This window comes from Pangasianodon hypophthalmus, chromosome 11, assembly GCF_027358585.1.
Source record: "Pangasianodon hypophthalmus isolate fPanHyp1 chromosome 11, fPanHyp1.pri, whole genome shotgun sequence".
NCBI classification, from domain to species: Eukaryota; Metazoa; Chordata; class Actinopteri; order Siluriformes; family Pangasiidae; genus Pangasianodon; species Pangasianodon hypophthalmus.
In genome coordinates this window covers 20207862-20231264 of record NC_069720.1, presented here as the reverse complement: position 1 = coordinate 20231264, position 23403 = coordinate 20207862, and the positions used below count along the sequence as shown (strand labels likewise).

Genomic DNA, 23403 nt, shown 5'->3' with positions numbered 1-23403 from the left:
CGGACACTATTCCCTGACAGGTCTCGTAATGGTATTTTAACATATTTACACATAAATTATGTAGTTCAAATGAACACTAAAATAACAATTTTATTGATATAAACTAATATTAACAATAAATAAACAAAGAAGAAGAAGAAAACTCCAGTTTGATCCTGAGCTTAGGTCTGTGTGCGTGTGTGTGTGTGTGTGTGTGTGTGTGAGTGAGTGAGTGAGTTTTGCATGTTCTCTGCATGTCTGCATGGGTTTCCTCCAGGTTCTCTGGTTTCCTCCCACTTCGCATAAAAATATACCAGTAGGTGGACTGCCTGTGCCAAATTGCCCTTAAATGTGAATGTGTGTGAATTTGTGTGTGAATGTGTGTGTGAATGTGTGTGCATTGTGCCCCATTCAGGGTGTATTCCTGCCCTGCGTGTTCCCAGATAAAATCCACCACTAAAAATGAATGGATGAATGAATGAATTAAGTAGTAGTACTGCTACTACAACAACTACTACTACTACTACTAATAATAATAATGTATGAATGAATTAATGAGTTACTACTATTACTACTATTACTACTATTACTACTACTACTACTACTACTACTAATAATAATAATAATAATATATCATTGATTTAATTGATTTCTAGCGTTTTAGAGTATGTAATATCGTGTACTGACATTGTTGTATAGTATTACACCATTCCCATGCTAATAAACATGGCGCTGAGAGCCAGTTGGAAATCTAGAGCTATGACAGCATCCCAAATAACGCTGTATTTTATATATAGGCTGCCTACATAGCGTATATAATACCGGCTCTGTCACTGTAAGTAGTGCACTATGTGTGCAGTAGGAGGCCGTTTGTGTTGGGCCCGAGTGAAGAGGGCAGGCCGAGGCGCACTGACCTCCTCACCACATCCGGTGCAGGCGGCTGTGTATTGTTCAGCGCGCGCGAGGAGCTTCAGTACAAACGTGTTGTACAGAGTGCGCAGTACTGAGCGTTGGGGAGGTAAAGGCTGTCGCTTATTGTTATTGATATTATTATTATTATTATTACCCACATTTGTTACTTAAGCGAAAACTGTTCGTGTTTTGTTGTTTTATTTTAATTTGTCAGGGCGCGCGGAGAGGACGGGCTAACACGTGAGGCCCAGTCTCTCTGAGCGCTTTGCTAACTGCAGCTAACTAACGGCTCCGTTTTACTCGGCCATCTAAACCTTAGATAACGAAATGTGAATAAAAAGCTGTTTTCGTTGCTCTGGATAACTTTTGTTAACTCTGTGCGATTATTTGCTCTCGATAAATATAGCCTGTCTGTGTTTTTAAACGAGGTAGCATTCGGTATCCACGTTACTCCTGCGGTTGCTAGCTAACGTGGTTACACGGAGCTAACTCGCTAACCACTGACTAGCCATCTAAACACTGCCGACACATAACGCGTGTTAATGCTGTATTACTGAAATGTTAAAAAAAAAAAAAAAAAGTTAGTTAATTTGTCAAATAACTCTAGTAGCTCCTAAGGACAGGCTAACGAGCTTTCGTTAGCAATAATGGTGCTAGTTTTTTTTTTTAGCTAGCTACCTAGCATATGTTTTATCTAGCAGGCTAACACTGGGGACGTGTTTATTGGATTTAGTCTCTAGAATTTATTTTTTTTGGGGGAAAAAGCTTTTGGACCTGTTAAGAGGCTAGAATTCATGCTAGCTGTTTTATTTCAGATATAACATAGCCTGCTGGAGAAAAGCACAATAGAAACCGTCATTGAATTTGTGTTGGTTTTAATGGTTATAATGGGAATTGTAATAGTTTTAATGGTTATAATGGGAATTTTGTTGGTTTTGATGGTGATAATGGGAATTGTAATGGTATTAATGGTTATAATGGGAATTGTAATGGTATTAATGGTTATAATGGGAATTGTAGTGGTATTAATGGTTATAATGGGAAGTGTAATGGTTTTAATGGAAACTGTAATGGTCCCTGTGGGTCTCTACTGATAATTTATTGGCTTCTACTGGTGGATACCATTAAGGACCAGTAATGGTGCTAATGGTTTGTCATGGTATTTGTAATGGAAACTATTAGAATTTTTGTGATGGTTTCTTCTTTTTGTTTATTTTTTTTTTTCTCCCCCGAAAGCCAGTCATAACTTTAGCACAGTTTTCAGAGTGGTTTTGTCTTGTATTTACAAGGCTTTGTGTATTATTGTATTTGCCCTCATTTATTTCCCCTGGCTGTTGTTCCCAGGTTTAGGATTTGCTTGTTCTTGGTGTACACATGGCTGTTAGAAGGGGACACATAAGATACCTGAAGGTGAGTAACATCTCCCTCAAAAGTCTTTTTGCACTTCCTTGTATATAAAAAGAAACACATCCAAAAAATTTTGGGGCATGTCAGGTGGTCACTAAGGGATGAGAACCACTGGAGTAAGGAACTTGTTTGGGTTAAAAAAGAAAGAACAAGTACACAGTAATAAACTGAAATCCATTTAATCTGTATTTTGGAAAAAAAGTCAGTGGTAGATTAACCGTCTGTTCATACACCATGACTAACCATGACACAGTACAACTCTAATAATGAAGAGGAAGCCGTCTGAGATTCAGTCTAAATGTGTACATTATTTCTGTGTGAAGTCAGGTTAAAGATGTGTGGCCCCAGTCAGATGTTGTTATGGGTCAAACATCTGAATTTGACACACAGTGCATGTTATGTGTGTGTAATGGGCAAATAACATCTGGCCAGCAGTGGCCTGTGGTTTGTTTTTTTTTTTTTTTTTTTTTTTTTTTTTTTTTTTTTTTTTTTTTTTTTTTTGCACCAATGGCCAAGGTAGGGGAAGGCTGATGAATTGTCCTTAGCAACAGATGGGCTCAGTCAATTGTTTATTTATAAAGTGCACATATGGTAGGTTTACCTGATTTAAAAAAAAAAAAAAAAACTGTAGGTACAAGGTGTACTTAATAAACTGTCAGGTGGCTGTGTTTTAGTCTCATGGTGTGGAATGAGAGGCCACTTTTTAATGTGCTTGTTATTTCTTTTTATATGCGCATTATGTCCCGTCCCCCCTTTTGGCTATAGGTTTGTGAGGTCCAGAACCAGGGTAATGACAGAGATTTGCAGCAGCTTAGCAAGGGTGCCAGCATGAAGGTAAATGCACTGGTGAGATTTTTATAATCTGTTATAAATTATGTAATTTTTTTCCTTTTTTTAAGATTATTTATTTATTTTTAAATAATACTATTAAAACACTGTACAAACAAATACCTAAAGGACATGACTGCACAATACTTGATGAAATGGGGGGCGGGGAATAAAACTCACTCACAATACTTTAATGCACTAGTAAAATATCTTATCAAGAAGTGAAGTTTTATCTATAAATGTAGAAGACCGTAGTAGCTATGCTTTCCTAGTGGATGTTCATGATGAATGCTCATCTGCATTATGGATTAAAGGTGTGCACGGGGCTACCTTTTTATTCCTCCACCACTAAGGTAAATGCATGAGCACCATGCAGTGTCGCAGGTGCTCCCATCAACATGACCTTTCTTTATCCTGAAACATGTTCAATCCTGTTATCACTTGCATTATAGCAGTTATAAACAGTTATTCCCTCACCAGCCTCCCCCCAAAGTAAATAAAACCAAAAAAGCAGCTGCTTATGTTACTGAGAAACCAGAAAGTGCAAAGTCCTGTGTCCTGAAGATTCGCCCATGTCGGAAAGTGACTGTTACAAAGCTCTGACGCTGGTGCCAAGCTTCACCAGATCAGTGATTTGGCACTTCTTTGTTAAATTACATTTTTTTAAATCCATTTATTGCTATATTTTGGTTATGTGTAGCGTTCGCCATTCAAGTCCCAGTTAATTATGTTACTGTAGAAACAATAATCTGTTAGAGGAAGCGTATTAATATAAACCTGTAATTTGAATTATAGTGGGTGTAAGAGCCTTGCTGTTAATACCTCCTGACTAATCAGATTTGAGTATGAAACCCCCACCCCTGGACACTAGCAGCGTTAACGACTGGTTAATTAGTCACGACAATGTTTCTGGTCGTCTGCCAGTAATGATTCATTAGAAAATCAGTCTTGATATAAACACATGCTTGTGCAATGCACCAACTAGATGGTGAGGATAACCATTACTCAGTCTGCCATATATACACTATAAGGTCAAAAATATGTGGACACCTGACCATCACACCCATATGTGGTTCTACCCCAAACTGTTGTCCCAAAGTTTGAAGCTCAAAATTGTATAGAATGTCTGAAGGCAATAGCATTACAATTTCCCTTCACTAAGAGGCTCAAACATGTTCCAGCATGACAGTGGCCCTGTGCACAAAGCGAGCTCCATGAAGACATGGTTTTCTAAGATTGAAGTGGAAGATCTCCTGCACAGAACCCACTGACCACCTTTGGGATGAACTGGAATGCCGACCGTGCACCAGGCCTCCTCACCTGACATCTGTCCCTGACCTCACTAATGCTCTTGTTGCTGAATGAGCACACATTCCCACAGCCACGCTCCAAAATCTAGTGGGAAGACTTCCCAGAAGAGTGGGGATTATTATAACAGCAAAGGGAGGGAATAAATCTGGAATGGGATGTTAAAAAAAAAAAAAAGCATGTATGAGTGTGATGGTCAGGTGTCCACAAACATTTTGTCCATATAGTGTATTAATTTCATTCATTTAGTTGTTATTATAATAATTAATAATAATAATAATAATAATGACTTACTAAATTATTATTATTATTATTATTAGTGCCATCAGACTGGACGAATTTGTTACTTTTCATTAAAAGCTAGCACTCAGTTTGTAATAAAATTTACCCACAGCTAGCTTTCAAGCATTGCTTCTCCTCCTATCCCTTATGTACACTTATAGCACACTTGAGGTTACGCTGTTTGCTGTCTGTCATTGCTCACAGCGCATTGGGGGGATAGTGTTCGTGTGTTCTATGTAATGGTTGCCCAAGCATGAATGCTGCAGAACCAACACTTTTCGTGTATACAGCTGTGTTGACATGAATCAAAATGCCTTTTGATATGGCTAATTTGTGTATGCAAGCCTGCTGAAGGATTTTCTCCTGTATTTGTTGAGCAGGACGTCTATGACCTCCCTAACGGGTTTGAGAGCCACTTGGGAGACGAGCCAAAAGACTCTAAAACAAACCTGATAGTCAATTACCTGCCACAGAACATGACGCAGGATGAGCTGCGCAGTCTGTTCAGCAGCATCGGTGAGGTGGAGTCTGCCAAACTTATTCGGGACAAAATGGGAGGTAAGTCTTGCAATATGAACTAATAGAGCTTCCTTCTCCTTTTGATTTTTTTTCCCCACTGCAACAAACATTTAAGAATAGCATTTACGAATAACCAGTGAGAGTGTTCATATACTTCATGTTGTAAACAACTTGTTTTAAATGTACTCGTTTCTTTTACCTTTTAAATCAAACATTTTCATATTTTGCTTTAGCCGGTTGAATCTGGAAACATTTAATGTAAAGCTGTCCACTTGGGTTCTTGGGTCTCTTGTATGCCTCTTTTGTGTATATGGTGTTTTTTTTGTTTTTTTTTTTTTTGTTTTTAATCTTTTTTTTTTTTTTAATTATTAATTTTCCTCTCCATATGTCTGTATGGCTAACCATAGATAAGGTAAAATTACATGTAATTTAAGATTTTTCTTTTGAGTTTGTGATCGATGTGAAATTTTGTTTTTAATTTGAAAATGTAAAATGACCGATTTGTGTTTATTTTAAATTATTGAAGCTGTTCAATATTTTTCTTATGTGATGCTCATTTGATTTATTTATATAAATGTAACAGTTTTATTTGAGGTTTAATAGTTGTGAAAGTCATGTAATTTTTTTTTTAAGATTACACTGCATTGTAACCTTTGTTTTTTCCTTTCTGAAAACTGTTTTAGTCTGCAGGATGTGGACAATCGTTTGTTGTTTTTATTTTGTTTTTTCCTTTTTTTTTCTCTAGGCCACAGTTTAGGGTACGGATTTGTTAACTATATTAACCCTAGTGATGCAGAAAGGGCAATCAGTACTCTCAATGGGCTGAGACTACAGTCTAAAACTATCAAGGTAACGTGCAAAGAGCTGTTCTTGTATCCATGTGTAAACTGATAGATATAACATGTTGTTCCAGTAGTTTGCTAGGCAGCAGAGGAAAAATCCCAGTACTGCCCAGTGTGTTTCTCAATAAGAAATGCACTTTTACAGCGGTATGAGTACCTTTTTTTTGTTGTTGTTGTTGTTTTCTTCCATTCCCTGCTTTGTTTTTACTTGTTTGTCAGCTTTTTCAAGTTACCAGGCTTTGACCCCTATGATTTTGACAATTGGCTTTCCTTACTGATCTGGCATGGTTTTATTTTCGGTACAGAATTATACTGAAGTTTTTTGACTTTTTTTTTTTTCCCCGCTTAGTCTTAAGACTGATGTTTTGCCTCCAGCACTTGAATACATGTAATTATTTTTAATTATTATTTTCGTTTATTTATTTTTTTAAAGATTTTGTTTAGGTGAGGGAGGCTGGTGTGGTCATTTGCTTGAGTATGACATTGTGCCGAACCAAAGCCCTGCACAGCAATCCCCGTTGACTTTGTTTATTTTGCGTATTTTCTCTAAAGGGATTGTTTGATGTGGAAATTGTCCCTTTTTCAATTTGAACTTTTTGTTTATTGTTTTTCGGTTTTTTTTTTGGTTGTTGGTTTTTTTTAGATCTAGCCTGTAAAGCTGTCATCCGTGGAAAAAATTGTCATTTTTTTCCTTCTTAATAGTTTGTAAAAACTAACAGCGATGTGATTATATTTCATTTATTGGGATGTTTGGTGCCTCTGATTGACCTTCGATGCTTTGTTGCATTTTTATAAACAGTCAGTACTGTTGATTTTTTTATGTCTATGCGTTTCTTAAATACTTTTTCTCCTTTTAATAGGTCTCTTATGCCAGGCCAAGCTCTGACACAATAAAAGATGCCAATCTTTACATTAGTGGCTTGCCCAAGACCATGACACAGAAAGATGTGGAAGACTTGTTTACCCAGTATGGACGCATCATAAACTCCAGGGTGCTGGTTGACCAGGCTTCAGGTAACGGCGGTGTGTCAGATTTTGTCATTTTATTTATTTATTTATCTATTTATTTATTTGTTTATTTATTAAATAAACATCTGGGCTTATGATAACTTATTCCATTCTAGGCTTGTCACGTGGAGTCGCCTTCATTCGGTTTGACAAGAGAATTGAAGCAGAAGATGCCATCAAAGGGCTGAATGGTCAGAAGCCCCCTGGAGCGACTGAGCCCATCACAGTAAAGTTTGCAGCAAATCCTAACCAGACAAAGAACTCCCAGCTGCTGTCCCAGTTCTATCACACACAGTCTCGGCGCTTTGGAGGCCCTGTTCATCACCAGACACAGAGGTTCAGGTCAGTGCCGACTCACTCACTCATCCTGAAGTGGAGGTGACCAATCACGACCGCTCACGCAGTTACTTGTTAGTACATACAGTTGCTTTCTAATGAATTTAGCTGGTTCTGTTTCCCAAAATCTCAACAAGTTGGTCATTTAAACTCTATGACCTTGACCAGAGCAAAACATTTACTGAAGATGAACCTGCCATAGGAAATACACTTCCATGGTAATTAACACAGACTTTCTTTGTCCCGTGAGCTTCATATCTGACCACTCTCTATGTGCATTAAAATAAAAACCGTCTGCTCACACAACTATTTTGTTGGGTTCCACAGGATCCCGGTTCTGATGCACACCTCTTTCCTAAATGACAGTTGTCATAATTTTCTTAACTAATCTGTGGCTCTCTAGTAATAAGTCAACACAAGATTGTGCTATAATCCTAAGTGTTCAAGTGGTTACATCAGTTCTGTATTATACTAAAATACTTTGGTGAAAAGCCTTCATACCAACAGTCCAGTCACCTTATGACCACTAAACTTTTGGTGCTATAATTATTTGCTCACATGGTTACGTTTTCTTTTAAAAATTTGTATTCAAATGAAAAGTGTGGATGAAGGGACGTCTAGACAGTTTAGTGACGTGGATGAGGAAACATACTGTGACAGCTCATGACTTTAAATCTAAACACCTTCCTTTCAGAGTCTTGTAAGTTTGTCACATGTTTATATCCTGTGTTTTTCTCTAGGTTCTCACCAATGAGTGTAGACCACATGAGTGGTGTTTCTAGCATGAATGTAGCTGGGAACTCGACCTCTGGCTGGTGCATTTTCATTTACAATCTGGGTCAAGATAGTGATGAAGGCCTACTGTGGCAGATGTTTGGTCCGTTCGGAGCAGTCACCAACGTCAAGGTCATCCGCGACTTCAACACCAACAAATGCCGAGGCTTTGGCTTCGTCACAATGACCAATTACGAAGAGGCGGCCATGGCCATCGCCAGCCTCAATGGATACCGTCTGGGGGACAAGGTCTTGCAGGTCTCCTTCAAGACCAGCAAGTCTCACAAATAAAAGGACAGAAAGTATTACTTGTGGGTTCTAAGAACTTTACACTTTCTTTTTTTTTTTTTTTTTCCTTTCCCTCCTACATCCATGATTGTCTGAATAAAACATTACTAATGTAACTTTGTTCAAGTAAATATGTTAGTTGTAGTACTGTATTAATCTGGGATTGAACTAACTAGCTCAAAAGAGTGGGCTACATGGCCTAACTATTGCATCTACATATGTTTAAATAGTTTGGAAGTGTATCATCGTATCATTTAATCAATATGATGCCACGAGGCATCGAACCCTGAGTAGATGTTGCATAGGGTCATATTGCGGTGTGTCTCATATCTCCAATTACCATTTGTTATTGTGTCGCATTTCCTGTGATTGAACTTTTAAGTTGTTGTGGGTGGTTATTTCCTTGAGCCAGACCGATCTGGCTGATTGAACCAGATGATGGTCAGTGTCACATCTCCGTGGCTCGATAATTTATTCTGAATATAAACATGATTCCACCATTTTAGGTTCTTGCATCATTCAATTTGCTTTGCTATAATATGACTTATTTTAGAAACTTAGAGTGCAGACCTTTTGTAAATATTCATTCAACCACCCATGTATCTCACAAGTTTCTGTCTGAAGTGATTTAAGTTTGAAGGACCAAAGAAGCTGGAGGGTATGCCTTATTTTGCTGATTTATGCAAATATATTTGAAGGCTTTTGCTATATGAATAAGTTTGTGTTATTTTGCAGTTAATATATTAAAGTTTGTTTTGCATTCACAAGTTTTTTTTTTTTCTATTTTTTAATGCTTGTGTTATTGTAAACAAACTTTTCTGGATCAGCCCTTTTTCTCAAGTGTTAGGCAACTCTCCTACAAAGTGGAATTGGTCGCCGTTTCGTTTAGAATTTATGACAGCACATTGTCTTTGGTGAAAAAAAAGCTGTTCTTTTATTTGAGTCAATAATTCATTGATTTTTCTTCTCGTTTTGTAATGTACCCTGCAACTTACACAAACTGTACATATTTTTCCATGCTTGGTGTGAGATTCAGCTTAGTATAATGAATAACTCTGAATACAACACATGGAATATTAAACATTTTTTGACTTGTATTTTTTTGGTTTATAAACACATTGAGCTTTATGCTCACAGTAGACAGTCATGCCTGTCTAGTATAGGTGTTGAATTCATTTCTTTTTTCTTTTTTTTTCCTTCATCATATGCATGTTCATCTGATGTTCCTTAGCTATAGCTTTGACATCATGCAGCACATGTGTTTCACATCTGTCTACTTCATCAGAAGTATGCTCTGAGCTCTTGTGGTATGGATCTTTTATGTATCTACAAATAAACACCATTGTTTTGTTGTAAATTACTAACCCACCCTTTGCAGTCTTTCGCAGTGTTTGTGTAACTACATCATTGAATGGTTAAAGTGTCAGTAATGGTGGGTTAGAAACTTAAGGCTAAACAAGTCTATCTAATTAGGCATTAGCTCTTGTTACTTGCTTTCCATTTGATTAAATCTGCAGCTCATGCTTGTTGCCCACTGTCTGTCCCAGTAGTGTATTTTATTAATGAAAATTTCATTGTTGCACATGAATGAAATACAGAGTGTCCCAAAAGTCTTCATACATAGGGGAATTAATACTTTTTAGCAAAATGTCTTCCAAAATTTTTCATACTTGGTTTATATTTTTTTTCTTATTTTTTTCCCTAACCCTAGTCTTGAAGCCTTTGACAAAAGAAGAACGTATTAAAAACATTCTAATGGCTGTCGCAAGGTTGCAGTGGACATGCAGTTACATGCTTAACACCAGATGTGTTAACACAAGTTCATCATGAGTGGGAGCGATGACTCTGTGTGTGTGTGTGTGTGTGTGTGTGTGTGTGTGTGTACACAAAGAAATGGCAATCATGTAGTGGATGTTTTGTAAATAAGGTTTATTTTGCTAAAAACTGTTAATTTCTCCTACGTCTGGAGGCTTTTGGGACACCCTGTACAGTAATAGTAATGGAAATGTATTTTTAAAAAAAATCTTCCGAGAAGATTTTACAGATTGCACATGCAAGCATCTGGAAAGATTATGCCCTTTTTTCACCTTCTATAAAATGACCAGTACAGAAAGACCAAGCCAGTGTACTATATCCCAGTCTGAATTGACATTGGTAAAAATTCCATTGGGGAAAGTGGTTTTGTGCTTTTTTTTCAGTAGAGACGATCTAGAAAGTGTTTTTCTCCCTATTGTCTCTTGCTGAAATGAGGTATTGGCCAAGCTTAAAACTCAGAAGTTGAAGAATGTGTAAAACAGAGGTCTGCAATCCTATCTGAATAATCCTCAGCCACTGTAGCTGCAGCTTTTCATTCCAGCTATTCCGATCAGAAGCCACACCTGATTCCACCTGTTCACACAGTTTATCTTTGTGCTCAGTCATTATCAGGTGTGTGCTGTGTCCTGCGTGCTTGGAACAGAAGGCTGCAGACATTCCAGCCCTTTCTGGATAAGATTGATGACCTCTAGTGTAAAAGAATGTGTCACAGAGGTGATGGTGCTGGGAGCTTTAGGCATTGTGTTCCTAGCACAGATCCAACTTACATACACTCACCATCCACTTTCTAAGAAACGTGCACATTCATACAATTATCAAATCAGCCAATCATGTAGATACAGGTCAAGTTACAAAACTGGCTAGTTGAAGACTGGAAAAAATTTGCTTGTCATTCCAATCTTTACCCGCCCAGTTTCAGTGAGCCCACACAAACTATAGCCTCAGATTCTGGAGCAGAACTCGATGTGGTCTTCTGCTGTAGCCCAACAGCCTCAAGGTTCGATGTGTTATGTAATCTGAGATGCTTTTCTGTCCACCACGCTTGTAAAGAGTGGTTATTTGAGTTCCCGTAGCATTGCTGTCAGTTTGAACCAGTCTGGCCATTCTCCTCTGACCGTTCATCACCAAGCCGTTTCCACCTACAGAACTGCTGCTCACTGGATGTTTTTTGTTTTTCGCACCAAACGCTAAAGATGGTTGTGCATGAAAAATCCCAAGGGATCAGCAGTTTCTGAAATAAGCAGGCCCATCTGGCACCAACTTACATGCCATGGTCAAAGTCACTGAGGTCTTTCTAGTGTTTGATATGAACATTAACTGCTCTTGACCTGCATGATCTTATTCATTGCGCTACATGATTGGCTGAGTGGATAACTACATGAATGAGCAGGTGTTCCTGTGTTGTTCTGAGTTGGGAACCTGTGTAAAGTGGCTGGTGAGTGTACATGCTATGGGAACGTCACCTACTAACAATCAGTCTCAACTTGCGTGGTAACAAGCCATACAACAAGCACTTGTAATAAACAAGCTGTTCGTATTAAAGTGAGGTATACATAATTTGCATGGATGTAGTATGCATATTTTTAGTGTGACGATGATGCGTACATCATAAAGACACTTCTATCTCTGTGCAAATCGCTCATAATTACTACAGGCGTTCTACAGAAACATTATGTAACAGACATAAGTCTGGAAATCTTAGACAGTACATACAAAAAATGACTTTTGTCACAAAATGTAGTCAGTTTACTTTTAGTCTATTTTAAGGCAATACATGTAATGCATCTTTTCTCTGCTACCTGCTGATACGGACATCACTCTTGTAAAGTGTGTGATGCCAGCATTTATGCAGTAGGGCCTTTCGTTCTTTGCATGCAACATTCTTTTCTTTTTTTAAAGAACACAATCACAGGAATAATTGTTGAATATTTGATCTGCTTGGTCATTTAACTACCAGCAGAGTCACACATGTAGAGACTTGTCTCCAAAATGTGGTGGTTGTAAGGCACTTGCGAGGTTAAACTTGACAGATGTTGTAGTAGACAGTGGGTCGCTCAATAACCGTATCTCCAACCACCTCATACATGCAGTCTTTTCCTGCAAGCAGCGGCACCTCAGTCAAATGAACATTCTCCATGTTTCGGCCATGATTTGTATTCCGACATGATCCACTGGCTGATCCCTGAGGGGGGAATAAGACAAATGTCAAAAACCAGTTATTTGTCTGTCTTCTGTGGGTTTTATACACAACATTATTTTGGTATCATGATAGATATTAAAAGTCAAAATATTTAAATGTGTTATAATCTGCAGTTGTGTTTGGATGCGCTTCACTGCAATGCAGTTTGTCATACCCTTTTATCAGGGGCAAAATTTTTCCGACACAAATGGCCGATGATTCCTGCAGCCAGGGAGTCTCCTAGTACATTAATCATTGTTCGAAATCGATCCCTTTCAAAGGACAAAGTAACAACAGATAACAGATAAAACACTCTAGTCCAGAAAGCATGCATATATACATTTATGCACTCGTGAGTGTTTTCTGCATAAGGAATAAAACACAATGGAGAACGCTGTTATAGGAAAGTAATCAGCGATACAGTTGTTTGATGCAGCCTGAAGGAAATACTGTTTCCACCCCAAAGTTGATTATTTTCCTATAACAGCAAGTCCCAAAAGTGTTTATTCCTCATATACCACAGCAATCTACCAATCATTACATTCATCTTCAGCAACTGCTTAACACTGGTTGGGCTCGGGGTGGATCCGGTGCCGATTCCAGGAACACTGTCCATCGTAGGGCACCAATGATTACAAGTTTTATTAATTAATTAAAGAATGACACAGCAAGCTTTCTATTCATTTATAGTTACATTTCATGTTGTGGAACATCTATGAAACAAGTTAGTTCCACTTATCACTTGCTTTATAACAGCTAGAAACTGCCATTTAACTCTAATTTTTTCTCTCTTGAAGTTAATAAGACAAAAAAAAATGGCTTGTCAAGTTCCAGAGAAACCAGATAGCTCTCTGTCCCAAAGACTTTCTTGGGGAGGAAAACCTCCACTGGCACTGGAGACTCCTTCCATAAATGCTAAACTCCTCCAAGAAAACTTCACCATATCAACTTTTTAAACATCGCTTTATGTTTGCCTGCCATACAAGCGCTGTGTAAGTTGTTACTATAGAAACAGTAACGTCTTAGAATGAACCTTATTATAAACCTTGCAGATGGAATTATTGTCTGAGCCATGCTGCTATAGTAAACGAATCAACACCTTCGGACCTATCAGAGTTAAGCATTTAACATTGCTGTGGTATAACAAATAATATTAGATAGTATACTATACTAGTATATACGATAATTAAACAATAAAACAAAATAGAGCATTTCTAATGCTCATTTTTGTTGGCTATGTTTTATTACAAAGATATATTGCATATTACATTCGGTGTTCATAAACGATGCTTTGTGGCATAACATTATTTAATTATCATGGTATACCATCACAGCCCAACTACATAATTTTCACTAAGGATGTAGGAGTAATGTTCAACTTACAGAATCCAGTCGATGGCCACAATCAGTGTGACGTCATCTGGTGGCAATCCTACAGATGTCAGCACTATCACCATGGTTACGAGGCCAGCCTGAGGGATGCCTGCAGCACCAATGCTTGCAGCAGTGGCCGTTATGCTGTCCAGTACAGAACAAATGGCAGTAAAAATGCTCTGTACAGGGCTGACAGTTACATTCAAGAAATAATGCAGAGAGATTGTCAGTGGAAATTTTAGATCTAGTGTATTTTTTAAACTTCATTTTTAATCAAGATTCTACATAGTACATTGTGCATGGGTTATTTCTCCCAGCTACAGTTATCAGAATATTCTGAAGAGTCAGATAGTATAAATGAAACACCATATGTACAAGACAGCTGGGAGTAAATCATACATGCATAATTTGACTTAGCTTCCTGCTGAAAATCCCAGCATCGTCAGCTGCCAAAACGCAAGCCGAGCTGTTAAACTGGTAGACCATGTTTGCCAGCTGGTAAGTGCTGATAGGACGGAAACCATTTCTGAATTACCACTACTAAGACAATTAGAAAATCCCAAAACATTTATTGATCAGTTTAGTCAGCTAATTAGGAAGCTGGAAAATAACATACCAGCTGGCAAAAATGCTCTAGCAGCTTGAGCAGCTCGTAGCAGTTCAGACCAAGCTGGACTTTTCAGCATGGTTTTTAGCTCACCTTAATATAAGACAAATACCTAGCAGAATAGTTTTGTTTTTTTTTTAAGATTGAGAAAGTTTGCTTTGTCTGGTATAAAGTACGAACTGAAATGTACATCTTTCTCATGCACAGCAGAATCTGCTTTTAAACACATTTAAACATTCACCATAGACTTCTGAAAAACACCCTTCCCCAGTATTTATATGCTTCACTGTAGCAGAAAAGCTGGTAGAATATAATATGTCACAATAATGCTTCAAGCCTACTATTTTGCTATAAGCCTACTATTTAGTGCAGTAGTATGTGGGTTTGGATATAGCCAGATGCAATAAATGGTAGTCATGGCAACCAGAAAAGTTGCAGCCTCAGTATAATCTTCCTCAGCTTCACTTTAAGAAAAAAAGTCAAATCTAGAAGATTAAGGGTTCTTCAGTAGTCCCTCTGGAGGAACCCTTAAAAAATTCTGTGCAGTGTTTCCCTAACAGAATAAACTATTCAAAGCCTAGAAAAACTAGAAAAAATGTTCTACAGCACTGTTTTGACAAACAGATGCCATTTGGGACATATCCCACACTGGCGATATTTTATTACATAATCTTGTAGCACTTTTTCAGTGTTATTCATACAGCAGTAGTTGTATTAGATAGAAACACGTGAGGATGTGCGTTTTGTTTTGTGGACTACCTGAGATGATTCAACCCTGTGCTAAGGGCAAGTTTGAGTTCCTATTAGCTTATGGAAATCCATGTGATGTTATTGGCCTCCGAACAAGGCGGCAGTATGTTTACCTTATTGTCACCATCTGTCCAAAATCAAGCTCGTACTCGTTGACCTGAGCGATGAAGATGGCTGCCACCGCTTCATAGAGAGCAGTGCCGTCCATGTTGATGGTGGCACCCACGGGTAAGACAAAGCGTGCAATCTGTCTTTCTACTTGACAGTTCTCCAGCAAGCACTTCATTGTAATGGGCAGCGTGGCAGAACTGGTGAGAATTATATCAAACGAAGCAATGGAATTATATAATTCCCTAAAATAAAACTTCAAATTGTTGATGAAAATCAGCCATTTAATTTGCTCATTTGTTTCTATTGACAATAAAGTTAATTTGTTATTCTTATTATTTGAGATTATCTTCAACTCTTATACATACACACCTAGCATGAGGAGGATCCAAAGATGGATTGTGTCTTTTTTCCATTAATGTTATTATTATTCTTAAACCAGATGATAAGATATGCCTGTACAAGGTCATGTAAAATTTGGGTCAATGGGACATTGATCAATAGTGAATGTAATATGATGGTTAACTGTTTAATGCTGTTTCTAACCTTGAGGATGTGGCTAAGGCAATGACCATAGCTTGCAGCAGTCCTCTGATGTACATGAAGGGGTTCTTGCGTGTTAAGAGGAAATAAAATAGAGGAAGAAGAATGAAGCCATGGACGAACAGCCCAGCCAGAACGGTCACTGCGTACCAGCCTAGCTTCTTCCCCAGAGTGGAGAGGTCACTCATGTCCAGGATCTTCGCAGCCACCAGAAAGATGATCCCAAAGGGGAAATACCTTCCGAAGAAAATGAGACAAACCAGGAGCATGTTCTGAGCTAGGGACCAGATCAGTTAGGCGGTCAAATCCCAGATCACTGAAATACTTTATGATTTTTGTTTTCATTTCATTTTGTTTTCAAAATTTGCTTATCTTAAATGCCAACTTTTACTCCACCATCAAATATTATTCAAAGAGAACCCATTTTTATCATGTTCCTTGTGATAAAGGAAATTGATGGAAATGCCACTATAGATAGTGATACGGTTTATAAAGGCACACTTCCATGCTTCTCTTACCACACCGCTGCATTGATCATCTTCATGACACACTCATTGATGCACTGGCAGACGTTGATTAAAGGCGCACCTCGCTCACCCATTTTGCCAAGCAGAAGCCCTGAAAGCATGCGAATCTGTTCATTTTTTAATCTGTTTTACTTCTATGCACTTGTATTAATTTGAAATTTGTCCCAAATGTCTCACCCATAGTGGCTGAGAAGATGACGATCCCCAGAACGTTCATTTGGTGGCTGCTTCCAGGATATATCTTGTAGTGGATATCAGGAGGTGGAGTGAGATCAAGTAACACTGTGTGACCTTTAGGATGATCCTCATCTGGCATCAGGTAAACAAAGTTGTGCTGCTTGTTGCTGTCTTGTGTTTTAAGAACAGGAATAAGATCTGTCTTGTACTGCAAAAAAAGATAACAAAGATGGAGGGGCCTGCATTTGTAGAAATAGTAGCCATGGTAGAGAGTAATGGCTTTTTAGAGAACGTGATTGAAAGGGTGAGCGTTATACCAGTTTACTTCTTACTTTCTAAGATTGCTTAGATCAAAATGTGGACTTACTCACCTGCTGAAATGTGGCCTCTATGAGATTTGAAGGAATCATGTTCCTGAAGCCACAGAAATAAACACAAATTAACAACAACCTTTCAAATGAAGGGAAAGAACACATCTTACAGCTAGTTCAGACACACAAACAAACACACACACATAAAAGTGTAGTAAAGCACAGGGGTTATTAATCAATAATTATATTATTAATCAGCATACTGGCTGGTTTATGAGCTAAACATCAAGCCACCTTGGTCATTGTGGGAGGATCCTCTGCAGTGATCACCATCTTTTACTTAACCTCTAGCACTTCTCTGTACAGGCTGCTAAAAATAACCTAACCACCCTTCTGCTTTAATTGGATTGTGTAGGATGACATGGACTCTGCAGATCAAGATGCATCCCAGGAATGAGTTGAAAAGATAGATGTACAGAGACTAGGAGACAAACTGATAGAATATTTTTAACAGACTTGTTATAAGGATCACAGTTGTTTAATGAAACTGCAATGAAATACAATTTTCTCTGAATTCTGAATTTTCTGTTCTGTCTTTAAAAAAAATTTGAGAATTTTGAACTCTCAGTGGTTTTACAGTTGGTTCTGTGTAGAATCCTACAACAGATGCTGCGTCTCAATTCACCTACTATCCACCCTAAATAGTATCTGAGATTAGAATTAGTGCTTCCCAAACTGTAGTATGTTGAAATGAGTGTCACAAAGGTACCCGGATGGTCTACTATTTCTGGTAGATTTTTTGTACACTTTTTTCAGCTAATACTGCCCGCAAGTCCTTGCGTGAGAGAGGAGCTTTGTGACATTTTGCTTCACCAAATTCAAGGACGCATTTGAGAGAGGTGTAAATGAAATGTGGAAAAATAAATCAAACTATATTATATAGTATAAATTATATAAAGGAATAATGAATGAAGAAAAGCTGTAATGCAATGAGGAGTTTGTTTTCGGTGACAGTGTGAATAACAACGTTCTCTTCCGTTACATGACATGTTAATATGTCTCGGTACTTGCATACTCTTTTGCTACACACTCAAAAGTAGGTACTGTTTCATCACAAAAAGAGTACATACTTTTAGTGCATAATATAAGTAGGTGAACTGAGATGCAGCAAGAGTGTTTTCCATCCAGAAAGAGAATACAGAACCCATTTAACCCATTTACGTTAAGGCTAATAAGAACCCTTATTTAACCAATGCACCCTTAAGGAGTGTACCACATTTCAAGGGTCATGTGATATTATTTTAATTTTTTTAAAAATAATTTGGACAGCAAAGAAAGAATTTCATTGTACAGGGAATCTTAGTTTCCTCACTGTGCACATGACAATAAACGCTTTGAATCTTGAATCTTTGAATCTAGAATTATATATTATATCATAAGGTGAATGGTACAACTATTTTAGACCTGTTTACCACAATATACATATAACATGGGGCCAAAGGTTTATGGATAAATGATTATGATTTTTGTGAGCAGTGGTGGATGAACAGTTAAGGCTCTGGGTTCCTGCTTGGAAGCTCAGGGGTTCAAGCCCCAGCACTGTCAAGCTGCTGCTGTTGGGTACTTGAGCAAGGCCCTTAACCATGGGGTGCTATATCATGGCTGACCCTGTGCTCTGACCCCAGGTTCCTAGCAAGCTGGGATATGCGAAAAACTGTATTTCATTGGCTCTGTACTAATACTCTGCGCAATGACAATAAAGTTGAATCTAATCTAATTATCACACCCATATGTACTTGCTGAACATCCCATTCCAGATTTAGTCCCCCTTTGCTGTTATAATAACCTCCACTCTTCTGTGAAGGCTTTCCACTAGATTTTGGAGTGCGGCTGTGGGGATTTGTGTTCATTCAGCTACAAGAGCATTAGTGAGATCAGGCACTGATGCTAGTGACGAGGCCTGGGGTTCAGTCAGTGTTTCAGTTCATCCTTAAGGTGTTCAGTGGGGTTGAGGTCAGGGCTCTGTGCAGGACACTCGAGATCTTCCACTCCAATCTTGACAAACCATGTCTTCATGGATCTGCCTTTGTGCACAGGGGCATTGTCATGCTGGAACAGGTTTGGGCCTCTTAGTTCCAGTGAAGGGAAAGTGTAATGCTACAGCATACAAAGACATTCTGTACAATTGTGTGCTTCCAACCTTGTGGCAGCAGTTTGGGGAAGAGCCACATATGGGTGTGATGGTCAGGTGTCTACATGCAGTACATGTGGCCATACAGTGTATATTCATGAGGAAAATATTCAATATTCTCAAAAAATGATCTAATTTTCTGTTATTCTGCCTGTGTTAGCCTCTGACATTAGCTAGCTAGTGTATACTCTGTGTCCATATCTCCACGTTGCTTAGCAACAGTGTTTTGCCTGCATGGAAGTACGAGTTCCATTCAAACACCCTGTCGGCACATACGGTGCTCCCTAATTGAAAAAAAAAAAGAACAACCAGATTTAAAATTTAAAAGCTGAACTTCTCAAGTCTCTGAGAATACCTGACAAGGTCGAGCAGAGCGTCTGCTGAGGTCATCACCGGTCCTCCTCCCAGCCTGGTGCTCTCCATGTCTGTTGCAAAGCCTGGTTTGATGATCACCACCAGTACAATGCCAACCACCACAGCAATGAAGGTGGTCCACAGGTAATAGGTCACAGTTAGCAAGCCCATATGACAACAAGCCTTGGATTCCATCGATGACAGACCTGACATTAAACTAAAGACAGGTTCAAATCAGTGTAAATTAATGATTAGTGTAAAACCAGTCCTGATGGGATATCTTTTACGCAAACGTTACCTTGAGGTGATCAGGGGCAGAATGAGCATTTTTAGCATTCTCATAAGGAGTTCACCAGGGAATGACAGATAAATCTTTGCCTTAAAAAACAGAAAGACATTTTGGTCAAAATAGAGTAATTTTTTTAGATGTTTGATTTATTTATTTATCTTTTGTCCAAATATCTTTAGATTTTGAATGTATAAAAGTATAAAACACCTAAGACAGTACCTCATAATCTGCCTTAGATTGCTAATTTTTTTTTATTGGGGTATTATATTAAAGTAAAACAATTACAGCATTACAATATTACTCATTACACCCAAGTGTTATGTATTTAGCTTAAGCTAATTATATATTTATTTGGATAATCAATCCTGTTAGGAAATTAACTGCATCTTATACCACAGCTCTGTTAAATGCTCGATTCTGATTGGACAGAAAGTATTGATTAATTTTCTGCAGAAAGGACAGTAGGGCTTATATTAATGTAGTCATTCTAATAGATTACATGTTTCTACAGCAACACCTTATACAGGGACTTGTATAGCGGAAGTGCCATATAAATAATCTTTTTTTTTTTTTTTTTTTAATGTGTGTAATTGGTGATATAGTTAAGGTTTCTTTAACACTTTTGGATGCAAGCTCTAGCATCAGTGCTTTGTACAGCTGCATTTTTGTGTCTAATCACCTAGAGAGAGAATAAAAGAAAGGCTGGTGAGGAAACAACAGTTTCCAGTTTTTATAATGCAAATGATAACAGGAACTAACTTCTTTCATGGACTTTCTACAATATTAAACCTAACTAGAAATAGATAAACTGTACCACTTTTTAATCACGCATCATGTATCTTAAATATGTATTGTATTGTATTAAGTGTCTTAGTCAGTATGAGCATACATTTGGTAATAGTTATGATGTTAAAAGCAGAGCAGGCCTCTTGGGTTTGGAAAAGGAAAGTAAGTTTTGATACAGAGCTGTTTTTTTGGGCTGCTTTTGTCACCCAGGCTTGGGAACTTTGTTTACCAAGAAGAAGAGAGACAAGGTGCAAAATAAGTAAACATTTGAACAGCTGCTCCATGCCACAATAAAATGCTAAACACTGTAATACTGAATGAATTAAAAAAAATAGACCTTAGTTACCCAGTTCATTGTGAATGTCTAGTAATAATAGTAGTAGTAGGTCTGGAAGATTAATGTTTTGAATTTCTTGCCATACCTGCGTGGAGAGTTCACATCCCCTGAGTGTGTAGCCAAGGATGCATCCTGTAAACACTCCGAGCACAGACAGTGTCAGCAGCCCATTTCGCTTCACATAGTCCCTGATGTATAGCAGCAAGTTCTTTACACTGTCCAGTCTGTTTTTCCCTGAGCCGATCGGAGAGAAGAAGCTGTGCTCAGAGCGAGCATCCTCGGGAATCAGGAACTCCTCCATGCTGTAGTGCTGTAAGGAAACTTCTCTACTACAGGATTAGACAAACGTAGTTCCGTACAGCTGGGAGAACACAGTCTTCTTACGGAGCTAAGAGGATTACAGCTCAGTGATTGTAATCTATCACCTGTTTGCTTTCAGCCATGCCACGGCATTTGGTTGTTAGCGGTGTCAAACCCCATGGTATAGTTAGCCTTTGATTGTGGGGAAGTCTGAGTGTGCTCAGGAGTCCAATCTCTTCACAAACAGCTTCAACATCGCAATTACTGATTAATATCATTATTATAGCTGCAAAAGAATGATCTTTATAGTCCAAAGAGTTCTTCACAAATAGGTAATTACTGATCTAGCATTCCTACATCATTGTCCAGATCGGTTCAGCATTCGATCGAAAGCATGTTCCACTTAGAAGACAATTATGTGAGAAAGTTGTTCATTGACAATTCACAATTATCCCACAGAGACTGGTAAGGAAGCTGAGCCTGCTGGACCTCAACATATCACTCACTATTGGCATGTTGGGTGACCTCAGGACCTCAGGATTGGCCAGACAACAAATATTTTGCTACCTGAAACATTTTGGGAGTATCTTATGGATTTTGAGCTGCTGAGCTCTAAAATCACCTTGAAATTTTCCTGTCACATACCATTAAAAAAATGTTTTGTGTTTTCAATCCTTAATTTCAATGTTGCCCACAATGCAAGTAAAGAAGTGTTTTCCAGACATGTTCAGACACATTTAGACTTCTTCTGTGCAAATCCTGGTGAGGATGAACCTGGTGAAAGATCTCAAGACATTGCAGTGAAACAGCAGCAGTGAAACTGGAATCTTAAAATGTTGGCAGATTATTGTTGTACACTTCAATGAGAAGCACCAGATGCTAAGTACAAGTGAAAATCAGCAACAACTATTTCAGTGTGTTAGCACTATCAAATGATTAAACATTCATTCAATAAAAGTCAAATTTGTGTTTCTCCATATTCATATGTGTGAATATTAGAAATTTTAGAAATTATAACTGAAATTATATTTGTTTTCAGTTTATAAAGCTCTGTCATGATCAGCAAAAATTTCTGTTGGCAATTCTTTTGTACAAAAAAAAAAATTGTTATCCAGTGTTATAGCTGTCATAATGGAATTGATAACAATAACTAAACCTGTTTCACAGATGTTCCACAACATTAAACATAACTACAAATTAATTAAAAAAAGTATGTGTCTTCTTTTACTTCGTACAAAACTGCAATTGGTGGCAAATTGCTAAGAGGAATAGAACACTTCATAGATTTGCAGAAACTAAATATTAAACTAAAACATGTTTTAAAAACAACCATGTAAAAAAACAGAACTACATGAAGACACACTAACTCATTATCAAATACGTTTTATTAGGAGACACACTCCGGCAATGTGCTGTGTTAAGACAAAAAAAAAAAAACATACTGGAATTCAAACGGGAAGCTGATCATTAGATGAAGTGTAGAAAATATATTAAAATTTATTGAGTGTCTTTTAAGGCATTAATCTTAGCATTATAATTTACACTGATTACACTCACATACATACACTTCATTTACAGTGACATACCTACCACCAGCATTATAGTCATGTGCTTCAGCTACTTGAAACAAACCATTCCTGTAATTCTCAGCTTTCTAATCAACTATTACAAACACTTGTTCCATTTTTATGCTGAGCAACATTAAGTAAATATACCTTTACCGTGAACATATCCCTGCTGTGACATGGAATTCATACTGTCAATAACACTGCATACTGCATGAGGTTAATATGCTGCTAAAATGATTTAGATAACATGTATATTTATGGTATTCTTGGGAAAACCCAGGTAAAACCTTTGCATCGGGAAAAAAGTTTGATGCATGTACAATCTTAGGAAAAAGGTTCCATCTAGCATATCTAATTAGGGCTGCAATGATTATTTAACAATCAATAATTTAAATTATGAACAATTATCAAAGTAGATTTTTTATATCTGACTTAAGCAATAACAGAAATATAGGCATCTATTCCTGGGTAAAATGTAATACCATAGTGAAGCCTCTGGGGGCAGCAGCAGCGCTGCTACAACTGCACCACATAGCACTGTGCACAAAACTGTTTTTAGGCCCAAAACTGTTGTTGCAGTTTTAGAAGAAGAAAGAAAAAAAAAACAGACTGACTGAAAAAGCAGTGTAACTATCTCTCTTGCAGACAGGCGAGACTTGGCGGCAACAACAGAGAAATAATAATAAAAAAAAAAAAAAGCAATA

General features: G+C 37.8%; 2 protein-coding genes across 7 annotated transcripts; one reads left to right on the top strand and one right to left on the bottom strand.

Annotated features, from left to right (window-relative positions):
- Nucleotides 1-841: 841 nt before the first annotated feature.
- On the top strand, nt 842-10018 carry elavl1b (ELAV like RNA binding protein 1b). Of its 6 annotated transcripts, none has more exons than XM_026923079.3 (8): nt 842-997; nt 2236-2301; nt 3064-3144; nt 5097-5274; nt 5981-6084; nt 6938-7100; nt 7202-7427; nt 8162-10018. In XM_026923079.3, the coding sequence occupies exons 2-8, from the start codon at nt 2266-2268 to the stop codon at nt 8484-8486; spliced, it is 1113 nt and encodes a 370-aa protein (XP_026778880.1). In that variant the 5' UTR covers nt 842-997; nt 2236-2265; the 3' UTR covers nt 8487-10018. The 6 variants fall into 6 exon arrangements, with proteins under 6 accessions (XP_026778880.1, XP_026778916.1, XP_026778906.1 ...); XM_026923105.3 differs by having other exon boundaries at nt 843-997; nt 3064-3132; nt 6938-7091; XM_026923096.3 differs by having other exon boundaries at nt 843-997; nt 3064-3132.
- slc1a8a (solute carrier family 1 member 8a) lies at nt 9659-22366 on the bottom strand. The gene is made up of 11 exons (XM_026922496.3): nt 20917-22366; nt 19718-19797; nt 19421-19636; nt 16935-16977; nt 16564-16771; nt 16378-16477; nt 15863-16096; nt 15322-15516; nt 13861-13995; nt 12653-12749; nt 9659-12480 (listed from the first exon to the last, which is right to left on the bottom strand). Exons 1-11 carry the CDS (start codon nt 21130-21132, stop codon nt 12316-12318), a joined length of 1689 nt encoding a protein of 562 aa, XP_026778297.1. The 5' UTR covers nt 21133-22366; the 3' UTR covers nt 9659-12315.
- Nucleotides 22367-23403: the final 1037 nt, after the last annotated feature.